Source organism: Lepus europaeus, chromosome 1 (genome assembly GCF_033115175.1).
Source record: "Lepus europaeus isolate LE1 chromosome 1, mLepTim1.pri, whole genome shotgun sequence".
Lineage (NCBI taxonomy): Eukaryota > Metazoa > Chordata > Mammalia > Lagomorpha > Leporidae > Lepus > Lepus europaeus.
In genome coordinates this window covers 90,210,552-90,222,870 of record NC_084827.1, presented here as the reverse complement: position 1 = coordinate 90,222,870, position 12,319 = coordinate 90,210,552, and the positions used below count along the sequence as shown (strand labels likewise).

The following is a 12,319-nucleotide window of genomic DNA, read 5'->3' as shown; positions in this document are numbered from 1 at the left end:
TTGGTTATGATTTTTTAAAACAATGACAAATTCTGTCAGTTTTGAAAGACTATTCAGAGAGTTACTTTTATCTCTAACTGCTAAATATTACAGTGTGGGAAAAATTAAAAATGTGATTCTAACCAGGAGCAACCCTACCCACTGACCCTTGGAAACTCATGTCTCCATTGAATCAAGTGGTACTGCACCAAAGCGTAGACCCTCTCTCCATATTCAGGAGCTGTCTCTCTACCTGTCCAACAACAAATGTTACATCGAAAAAAAAAGTTCTTTGATACCAAACCAGCAATAAGTTCTTTTTCAGTTTTGCCCCAGGTGCAAATACACATCAAAGGGAAGAGCAACAAAATGTGAAGACCAATGGGATAATGTTCAAAAAGAGCAAAAATTATCTACACAGAAAAAAAAGAATTTTAGTTTTTGATTATTATTACTTGAGAAGCAACTTTTTAGAGTAGTTAACGTAAGATCAAAGATGGTAATTATAAATATATTTTAGAAAACAAGCACTTCCCCATATTTTTAATAATTATTGAATAAGTACATGAAGATGACTGTTTTCCCTCATAGTTGCATATACTGAAACATGACTGCACATTATGGCTCGTAGGTGCAATAGGAGGGGTAGTGAAATCCTTCTCAAGATTTCTCTAACCTGATGCCAAGATTGAAAGTGCATCTATCTGACCATGACCAGGTACGGGAGCACAGCACTGAGCGCTTATTCTTGGCCACTGAGCCACAAAAAATGCAAGACTCATAGTTCAGAAGGAAATACGCACCAATTATGCAGAACAAATATAGCTACCTCCCAGAACGTGTTCCATTATAAACTGATAAGGAGTAGAAAAAAGCCTGAGAGTAGGGAGAGACCACTTCCTGAACAGCATGATGACAGGCACATATCCTTTAGTGTGTCACGTAGCTTCACTGCCAGGACAGTAATATATACATGACTCAGCCCAACTTTTGACAGACTGTTAACAATTCTTGCTAATTAATATTGTGCTTGTGGGGGGAAAGTAGAAAGGCAGAGGAAGTTAACACTCCTTAGAAACACTGAGGTAAGAGGGACTTTCAAGCTCACTCAATAAACAGTGCTTTAAACACTTTCAAATACAACTCTTGCTTGAAATTAATGGCTAATATTAACTTACAATCAGCTATATCAATCTGTATACAATATGCTGCAGAAAAATAATCATGAGCTATTTCATTCACTGAATATTAGTCCTTATAACCCTTCCATTCTCAACTTGGTTAATAAGAACTTTTTGCCAGGATAATGCATGGGTAAAGAATAGCTAAGGTCAAATGACTACAATTCCATAATGGTGGCATTAAAATTCATCAGACTGCCTAACCAAATAGTGTGAGGAGGCCAGTTTTTTTTTTTTTTTTTTTTTTTTTTTTTCCTGAAAGGAGTAGAGAGAGGTCTCCTGTCAGCTGATTTCCTCCCAAAATGCCTGCAACTGCCAGGGCTGGGCTAAGCCAAAGCCAAGAGACCAGTTCTCAATCTGAGTCTCTCATATGGCTGGCAGGGACCCAAGTGCTTGAGCCATCGTCTGCTACCTCCCAGGGTATGCATTAGCAGGAAGCTGTAATCAGAATTGGAACCAGAGCTTGGACCTAAGAATTCCAGACATGGGATATGGGTGTTCTCAGGCAGCTTTTCAACCACTGCACAACATGCTTGTCTCAAGACTAAAGTTTACTGAGCCTCTTTTGTGTGCTGAATAATCTTATCTATGGAGTCTCGTTTAATCTTAAAACATCATTCTGAGGAGGAATTAACATGTGACTTGAGAAGCAAGGACCCTGCAGCTCCTGGGAGATTAACAGACCTACAAAGGACCACTTAGGTAAGTGGAATTGGGATTCAGTTCCCATGAACCCCCAGAGCCCACACCTCTTTCTCCTACACTCTCCTTTCTCTCTGATTCTCTGTAGACTGTGCTTGTACGGCACCTGCTGCTCATACCTCCTGGGAAATCATCTCAGAAAGTGCTGACCTTTTCTAATGCTATCAGTGGCTCTGCTACATAAAATTCCCCACCAAAGATGAAATGCCCAAGTCATTTACTATCACGACCAACAATGTCTGCTAAAATAACTTCTAAACACTGTGGAGATCTCAGCTCTTGCTCTGGTCACTGCACTGGCCTCTCTTAGACCAGAGACCACTTGTGCAACCTGCAAGCTCGAGAAGTTCCCAGTTTGCTTTGAAATAGTAAATGTGCAATATTGCTAATTAATTATTTAGCTTTTCTACTTCAACTCTTCGAAAAACAAATCGAATTGGAAGTGTTGCTAAGAGCAGAGATTGCAACTGAAAATAATAAATGATAGGCTGGTGGATGGAGGGAGCTAATAAATGCATTCTAAAACCTGAGTTAACATAGATTTTGTCTGGTGGGATCTGGCAGGAGTTTGAATTAATTTTCTTTGATGGCCACAGAAATAGTACAGAAGTTGGGAGGCTAAAAATGGTTTTAAAATGATAACATGTAAGGAAATTGTTTGGCAAACTTTTTCTCCTGAGAAACTACAAAAACATAATAAACACTAGGGGATATGATCCCATATCCCTCATTAATAAGGTGGAATTAATAAGGTTTTACTGTAATAAACAAATTATTTATGGAGTTTAGTCTCTTTCTTTCTAGGCTTTATTAAAATGTTACAAATGGCCACAATATACGCAAGGGAACCTAAGGCACTGTTTAACTTTTTAAAACAGAAGTCTGGTTATTAAGGTACAAGGATCTCCTTATCCGACACTGTGCTGAGCCTTAAGGGCTCTATATAAATAAAATGTATATCATAATTGGTTCACTTGAACAATTTTTAAAAAATGTTCTCCTACAGGTCTTTCCCACACAGATCATGCTTTACCTTACAAGATAGTGAACACAGTTTTATCTTTCCTTGATGAACCAGGGACATTAATACAGCAAACAAAGGTCACCAGGCCTGAAATCAGACAAACCTGTGTTTGAATGTTTTTGGAGACCACTATTGGACTCACTGGGCATCATTTAATAAGGCATGAAGGAGTCTTTCCTTTGCTTTGTGAAAGACAGAAGGAAAAAAAGTGTCCGTGAAGTGGTACTTGGGTTTTTCAAGTGCAAAAGTGAGGGAGCTCCTGAAGAGACCAGAAGCTTCTAAGAATGTTAGAATGTTCACTAGAATTTTTAAGGCTGTTAAACCTTGCTTTCTAATGATAGGTAAATATGTCATGAATAATTTTTTAACACTTTATTACATGTTTTCAGTTTTTACTTCTAATGTGTATTTTATATCATGTTTTTGAATTACTAAAGATATTTTAAATGTATTTTGATAGCAAGGTTTTTACTTGACAATGTAAAATAAGGATGTCAGTCAAAGGGTGGAGGAATACATGAACTTACAGGCGCAATCTGATACTCTGCATTAGACATTAGTCATTAAGGAAGAAGACTCTGGATTTTAAAAACACTTGCTTATCTTATGGCAAATGAAAAACAGCTGCTTATTTAAATGAAGCAAAATAAATATTCCTTGGACTCTCAGATAATATATACATTTTTAAAATCATCTCTCCTAACAAGACTGGATAACTCAGTCACAGGAGTTTCCAGACACAAACTAATCAGAAGATTCAGACCACTGCTTAGTGTGAAATGTGTTTCAAATACACACCTTTATTCCCCCGACAGCAAAATATTGTTATTTAGACAAGCCACACAGGACAGAAGGAATGTTTCCAGGGAAAGGAGGCTGTAATCTTTAGTTAGGCTTTTTGTAAAATGGCCCATGAAAAATACTTGGTGTGTCTGCCTAGAGGTAGTAAAACTGTTCAGTGTCTACATCTAGTCTTTGCAGCAGTTCCATTCGCATCATAAAAGACCACTTTTGCTGTTTCTAATTATTTCTTGAATAAACTATCAAAATATTTAGGTTTATCAACTTAAAGAATGTTTGTCTGATCTCAGAAAGTACAGAGAGCAAAATGTTTGGAGAATAGGAGTATGGAATTAATTTTCTTATCAAACGCAGAGACATTATGCTCAGGGTGTATCCTGACAAGTATATATTAGGCATTATAAGCAAAGGTTTAAGGACCTCCTGGTCATCTGGAGAAAGACAATCCTTTCATTGTGCTGGCAAAAACGTTTTTGGTTTCCTGCCATTAAACCCAAGTGCCAGAGAAAGTCTAAGCGGAGTTGGACTAGTATTACACAACATACTCTTTAAGAGAATAATGTATACCTGTAAGAGTAATTTTTATTACCTAAGAAAATAAAAAACTACATTCGCTCTCAACATAGGAGGAGAATGTACATAATTATCTGCTTCTGGTAAGATGTAAATTTTTCAACCTATTTTAAACATTCTGTTTATTTCTTGCCTAGTGAGTCAATTTTACCATTTGTAAGGGAGGAAAAAAAAGGAAACCCAGAAAACCCCTACTAATTTCTTCTAAATTGAATGGTAGTTTCATGGAGCAGTTTTCATTTAATTTATATGATCAGATTGTGTTAAGTAGAACCAGACTAGGGGGTTAAACATTTCCATGTGTTACAAAGGCCCAGAACTTTTCCTGAAATGAGACACCATGTTGAACTTAGACCTTACCTGTTGATTCCAGAAACAGCTGCAACTCCGCCTAGATTTTATCCCCTCTCCAGCCCTCTGTGTCACATTTAAGCACACGTAGAAGTTGCTGTCCCCTGTCACCTTCTGTCATCTGGGAGGGCCCCTCCCTCTGCCACATTCCTGGACCACCAACAACTCCCAGATTCCCCCCCAACCCCCATTCATCACCACTGCCTTCCTCCTCTGTGTACGGAATGAAGAATTAATACATGCAGGGAAGGAAGGCAGCATTGACAAAATTCAGGAAACCTGACTGCAGGACTGGAACCTCCCTGGGCCTAGTAGGATCTGTACTTTCACAACTCACCCCTTGGGCACAGGACATTTTGGTGACCACAATCACCACTCCTCTCCATTTCATGCTCAGTGAGTCATGAAGAATCCTAACTTCAAATCCAAAGACTCCAGTGTGATGATAACAACATACAAATACCGATACCTGAACAAAGATTAGTATTTGACAATGGATAAAGATTGGTATACCTTCCCTTCCTCGGGGCTTTGTTGACATGAATTGTGAACGTCGTCTTCTCTTACTAATTTTCCAGGCCAGGAAGTCAGTCCCTTGATTTGGCCCCAGACCAAGTCGCCAACATTGAACGTCCTTGGTCTGTAATGTATCAACTCATTGGCAGAGGGGGAGTCTGGATTCCTCAGGTCATCTTCACTACTACTGCTTTTAGCGTCTGAAGGGCTAGGCACACACCCATTAATGCTTTTGGCATTGAAGTCTCCATTGTAATGGATGTAGTCTTTGACCAGAGAACTTTCCAAACTATTTGAGGAACTTGGAGACTGCTCCTCTAGGATCAGGTCTTGCTTTGCAGTGCTGAGCAGCTCTCCAAACGCCCGACTCTGTCGGGGTCTGTTCCCATTAATGTGTGCACATCTTTCCACAGTGTTCTCCAGTCTCTCCTTAAAACTCATCATAGTTCTTTTGTAGTTATTATACCTGAAATTTTCCTCCAGAATTTTATCCCCTTGACAGTTTCTTGGTGGTAACAGTATTGGGTGCTGCTCCCCAGGCAGAAATGGCAGTGTGGAGACATTGTTGGACCTTTCATGACAAGGACTACTGTGGATATGGCCTGGGTGATCTAAAAATTCCTCATACTTCCACCTGTTTCGTTCTCCTCTGGGGCTCTGCTCCCCATCCCACTGCTTTTTGGATGCGTGGCAACTTGCTGACTTGAAATACTCAAACCCATCGCCTTCGTTTGAGTTTTTCCCATGGTCTAGATTCTTGGGCAGCCGAGCCCCTCTTGCATTCCTCAGTCTACCATCATGATCAACACCTCCCATGTTTCGTCCATGAATGACAGCACTGACAGCACTGGAGAGATTTAATGGGTCACCAATTGAGGCAGTGAAGGCACTCATGGCACTCAGGGCGGGAATCGGGCTGATCTGGGTTGTACTGTTGACCGCAGTGGTGATGACAACCTGCATTCCTTTGCTGGCTGCATCGACAACTGCTTTGTAAATGGCATCTACAGAAGCATCACCTTGGCCACCCACAACGAGGCCATCCTTCATTTGCTGACCAAGAGATGGGTCAATCCTTGGTTGCAACTCACAAGGTGTCTCTTGGAAAGGTGGAAGCGCAGTGTTTGGATTCTCAGGAAGTGCTGTGAGCCCCGGCTGAGTGTTTATTCTTTTATTTAGAAGAGCTGCATCTTCCTGCATTCTCACCTTAAAGAAATAGACAGTAAGCAGTGAGAGAAGGAGAGAAAAATATAAAGCCCTTAAGGAAAAAGACAATTTTAAGATTTATCAAGAGATAAATATAAGGAGGAAATATAAAGAACAAGCTTCAAAAAATGAAATAAAAAGTCACTTGGCATACATCTTGATTATTTTCCCACTGTTTCTTTGGATGAAATCATTCGGCAGATTTAATTCACTTATTTTGTCCCCATCACTGCTAAACATTTTGTAATTCTGCTAAATAAAATTTGAGGCAGCTAGACATAAAAAGTTCTCAGGGGATGATTCCACCTATTCAGTGTCATTATAGGTCTTTGTAACTTGAGATTCAAAGAGAGAGTCAAGTCACAGATGGTCAAACCAAGGAACTGGATTAGGAAAATGATTTCTAATTTACTGATGTTTCTACTTAATGAAGTGAAATATAACATAAAACAAAACACATATACTCCATTCTCAACAGTTAAGTATTCTGATATGAGGTTATGGTTTTGAAGTCTTTAGATGGGACAGTAACACCTGCTCCTTAGCTTTATTAGGTGACTGGTGTAGGGACAGGCCCAATAATGACAATGGCTCTCTAGGAAGTGATTCTTAATGGGAAGAGGTAAAGGAAGACAATGGATGCTTCTCAGTGGAGCATGTCAGAATTTCAGTACAGGAAGGAGGAGTGCAGTCTGAAAACATCCTTGAGATTATTCTGACTTCATTAATATCCATTTAAGAATTATTGTTCCAGACCCTTGATATTTTGAATTTTCCTCCCAAGGATAATTTTCTTCCTGACTTTACATCTTTCCCTATTAAAGCAGAACCTGGGATCCATCAGCCTATCAACCACTCTTCTGCTACTCTCCCCTTGTCTACACCTACCAGATAAAATCCCCACATTGGATTAATTCAATTGCCTGTCTTACCTGCATCTACAGTGAGGGTGCTGAGTGTCTGTCTATAGGAATTATAGCTTCTAACCTCATCTGGGGGCTTGTGGCTGCTCATCAATCCTGTGATCCTCTAGTCAGATATCATTCTCATTCTCCATAACTATTCACATCTTCATCCGTTTCTTCAAGCCGGCTGCTATACCATCTCTGGCACTATTCTTAGTAGATGACCTTACTTAACAGAGAAAATGGAGCTCATCAGGTAAGAATTCTAATTTCTATGTTCTGATAGTTTCCTGACAGCACACACTTTTCTGCAAATGGACTTGTTTTAAATCCAGTCCTGAATCCCAATGTAAGAGTCCCCCACGTAGTCTGAGGCCTACATTTATGCTCTGGATCCCAAGTTCCTCCTTAGAGATCTTGCTTCATCTGTTCTCACTTTTTTCCTTTATGTTCAACCTCTTACACATTTAGCATAATGACTATATACTTGGCTTTCACATATTAAAAGTTCAATTAAAAGTTCACACTCAAAGTGATAATCCCCTCATGGCACTGCCCTATTTCTTTTATGTTCTTCATAATTAAATTTTAGAAAAAATAACCCACTCTTTTTAATTCATCACCTTTCATTCACCATTCCATCCACTGCAATCTGGCTTCCCACCACTCCACCAAAGCTGCCTCTCCCCAGTCACTAGTGATGACTTTGCTGCTAAGACTAATGGGCTATCTGGGGCCGGCACCATGGCTCACTTGTTTAATCCTCCACTTGCAGGTGCCGGCATCCCATATGGGCACCGGGTTCTTGTCCCAGTTGCTCTTCTTCCAGTCCAGCTCTCTGCTGTGGCCCGGGAAGGCAGTGGAGGATGGCCCAAGTGTTTGGGCCCCTGCACCCACATGGGAGACCAGGAGGAAGCACCTGGCTCCTGGCTTCAGATAGGCACAGCACTGGCCGTGGCGGCCATTTGGGGAGTGAACCAGTAGAAGGAAGACCTTTCTCTCTGTCTCTCTCTCTCACTGTCTGTAACTCTACCTGTCAAATAAATAAATAAATAAAGACTAATGGGCTCTCTTTAGCCTTTTTTCTTATTTTTCTCTTTGGTGACTTGGTTTAGTGTTTCCTCTTGCATTCTAAATTGCTTTATTACAAATACATAAGAACATTTTGTAATTGTCAAAAGATAAAAACATTTTCTGCACCACTATTCCTCACTCAAACCTACATTTTCCTACCCCACTGAAACCCTTTTCTTGTCTCATAGGCAGCCAGTGCTGGATTGCATCCTTGCAGAGACTTCTAACACATTGAAATGTGTAGGTATATACCTAGTGTTCCTCTCTCCCTCCCTCCCTTCCTATCTTCCTTCCTCCCCTTCTTTCTTCTGTTCAACAAAAATGAGATTCTACCATAGCACTGTTCTGCAATACTACATTATTGAAATCGTGTGATCTTACACATTTTTCATATAAGATTATGTATATCTGCCTAATATTTTCAATGGCCATACCATAACATATTTAACTATTTCACTTCTGATGGCAAGTAAATGGTTCAAATTTTTGATACCACGAATCATGCTATAATGAAATTCAGGTATGAGCTCTTTTGCCTTTGCTTTTCTAATTTTTTTTACTTATGAAAAGGGAACAAATTTCATGTATTTTATATATACATTTTTAAGAGCATAATGATACTTCCCACCCTATCCTCTCTCCTTCCCTCCTTCATGGACTGTTTTGCTTTCATTTGAAGATTTCTCTGAAATAGACAAAGAAGTTGAACTTCTTGGCCAAAGGACATGTGTATTTAAAAGTCTATCCAGGGACTGATTCCAAGATAGTGGAACAGGGAGGGAGCTTACTGCTCTCGTCTAGGGGAAGATAGTTAAAAAAAGGAAAGCGAGATAATGCAATCTCAGGGAAGAGTTAGGGAGAAAATGGCACATGAAACTCCATGCAAATTAGACAGACATTGTAGATCTACGTGGAGGGTGTGGATACACACAACTCAGGATACTAGCAGCTGAGAGCCTCAGCACAAGCTATGGAGAGTGAGGTGAGACCAGACCATAGTAGATCAACCCACTGGTGATAAAGCTGTGGGAAGAGTCTAGCATGAGTCCAGCTTAGAGTCCAGTAGGGGGTGGGGTGTATCTGCCAACACAGACAGTACAAAAAAGGGGGCACATCTCTCTCTCCCTGACTACCTTGACACTGGTGTCCTGTAACTAGCTGAGAGAGGGCAGGCACCATTTTGGACACATGTAACAGCTGCGCCAGCTTGTATCTGAATGTACAGCAACCAGCTGAGAGGAGAGTCTGGTTGGAGAACTGACAGAGGGCTGGGTGCTTGTGACTGTAGGAACTTTGTGTGCTGGACAGACTGTGAAAAGACTGCTTGCATGGGAGGGTGCAGGGTGTAGCTGAGTAGCTGAGTAATCACTGTGGGCAGCTCTAAACGCTCAGGGTTCCCTGACTGCCTGGTGAGAGACATTGCTGAGAGATCCGTGCTCACACTAAGGACTGCTCAGATCCTTTATGTGGTTCTTGCACAGTGTGAATGAATACTGTACCCACTGGGGCTAGAGCCTTTGTCTTCTTGGAGTAGAGGAGATAAGCGTGAGACTACACCAACAGAGCTGATCAAATCTACTCCTCTGCTAAAAAAAAAAAAAAAAAAAGGGCCGGCGCCGTGGCTCAACAGGCTAATCCTCCACCTTGTGGCGCCGGCACACCGGGTTCTAGTCCCGGTTGGGGTGCTGGATTCTATCCTGGTTGCCCCTCTTCCAGGCCAGCTCTCTGCTATGGCCTGGGAAGGCAGTGGAGGATGGCCCAAGTCCTTGGGCCCTGCACCCGCATGGGAGACCAGGAGAAGCACCTGGCTCCTGCCATCGGATCAGCGCAATGTGCCGACCGCAGTGGCCATTGGAGGGTGAACCAACGGCAAAAAGGAAGACCTTTCTCTCTGTCTCTCTCTCTCACTATCCACTCTGCCTCTCAAAAAAAAAAAAAAAAAAAAGGCATTTACCACACCCAACTTAGGTGGCACGTTGGACAGTCCCCTCATCCTGGCACTGAACAGAGCTCCCTGACCACACCCAGCACACAGCTCTGGGTAGTCACAGAAAGAGCAGACACTCCACTAACACACAGATGCATAATCCAAAGATAAAAGCCATAAAAGCCATCATAGGAAAAGAAAAAAAACAACAAGTATCTCTACAAATGCCTAAAAATAAACACAGAAACTCAAGCAACAAGAATAAGGAAGACAACATGATGCCTGCAAAGGAACGCAACAACATTTCAATACTAGAATGTGAAGATGAAGAGATTGAAGAAATGCTGGAAACAGAACTCAAAAAAATTGATCATAGGATTACTTAGAAGTAATCAGAAGCAAATCCATAAATTAAATAAATACACATATGACATGAATCAATTTTTTCCCATGAAATAGAGATTTTAAAGAGAAATCAAAATGAAATATTGGAAATGAAGAATTCAAAAGATCAAATAAAAAGTGTGCTAGAAAGCCTTAACAATAGACTTAGTAAGGCAGAAGAAAGAATATCCAAGTTAGAAGACAAATCTCTGGAAATTATACAGTCAGACCAAAAAAAAGAAAAGAAGAAGAAATTAGAAAACTATAAAACAGTGTTAGAGATTTACGGTATACTGTCAAACAACCCAACATATGAGTCTTAGGAGTTCCTGAAGGTGTGGAAAGACAGAATGGATTAGAAGGACTTTGTAGTAAAATAATTACAGAAAACTTCCCTAATTTGGAGAAAGAAAGGAACATTAAAGTATAGCACATAGAACTCCTAATAGACATGACCAGAGAAGATCTTTACCACAATACATCATAGTCAAATTCTCCAAAGTAAAACATAAAGGCAGCTAAAATGTGTAAGAGAAAAATGGCAGATTACTCTCAGAGAATCTCCAATTAGACTCACAGCCGGCATCTCATCAGAAACCCTATAGGCTAGGAGAGAATGGTGAGATACACTGAACGTCTTAAGAGAAAAAAAACTGTCAACCCAGAATACTGTACCATGCAAAGCTCTCATTTATGAATGAAGGTGAAATAAAGACCTTCCATAACAAACTGAAATTGAAAGAATTTGTCACCACTCATCCAGCCTTACAAAAGATGCTTAAGGATGTGCTACACATAGAGACACAGAAACATAGTCATCGCTATGAAAGAAGGTGAAGGCAGAAAATCTCCCAGCAAAAGTACAAAGGAAATCCAGAGTAAAAAATAGGATTATTTATGTAAAAATGGCAGGGCCAAGATGTTATTTATCAGTAGTCACCTTAAAAACTCTCCTGTTGGGGCCGGCGCCACAGCTCACTTGGTTAACCCTCTGCCTGCAGCGCCAGCATCCCATATGGGTGCCGGGTTATGGTCCCAGTTGCTCCTCTTCAAGTCCAGCTCTCTGCTGTGGCCCAGGAGGGCAGTGGAGGATGGCCCAAGTGCTGGGGCCCTGCACTTGCATGAGAGACCAGGAAGAAGCACCTGGCTCCTGGCTTTGGGTCGGCACAGTGCTGGCCATGGCGGTCATTTTGGGGGTGAACCAACAGAACGAGGACCTTTCTCTCTCTCTCTCTCTCTCTCTCACTGCCTCACTCTATCTGTTAAATAAAAACAAAAACAAACAAACAAACAAAAAAACCAAAAACCAAACACTCTCCTGTTAAGAGATACAGACTGGCTGAATGAAGTAAAAAACAAAACCCATCTATTTGCTGTCTATAAGCAACACATCTCACCAACAAAGATACATGCAGACTGAAAGCGAAAGGAATGGAAAAAGATAATCCATACTAACACAAACCAAAAAAGAGCTGGTGTAGCGACTGTTAACACAAAAACTGTTAAAAGAGATAAAGAATGGCACTATGTAATGATTAGGGGTTAATTCAACAGGAAGATTTGACAATAATAAACATATACACCTCCAATTACAGGTAACTTGGCTATTTAAAAGAAATATTAATGGGTCTAAAGCAGACATAAACTCGAATACAATAGCAATGGGTGACTTCAGTAGCCCACTTTCAGCAATGGA

At 40.6% G+C, this 12,319-nt stretch overlaps 1 protein-coding gene across 5 annotated transcripts in view; it reads right to left on the bottom strand.

Annotated features, from left to right (window-relative positions):
* MBD5 (methyl-CpG binding domain protein 5) overlaps positions 1–12,319 on the bottom strand; it is a 264,810-nt gene that overhangs the window by 21,410 nt on the left and 231,081 nt on the right. For all 5 annotated transcript variants that reach the window (XM_062186379.1, XM_062186390.1, XM_062186370.1 and 2 more), the window contains one exon: positions 5,125–6,333. In XM_062186379.1, coding sequence (XP_062042363.1) covers positions 5,125–6,333 — 1,209 coding nt within the window. The remainder of the gene's footprint in view (positions 1–5,124; positions 6,334–12,319) is intronic.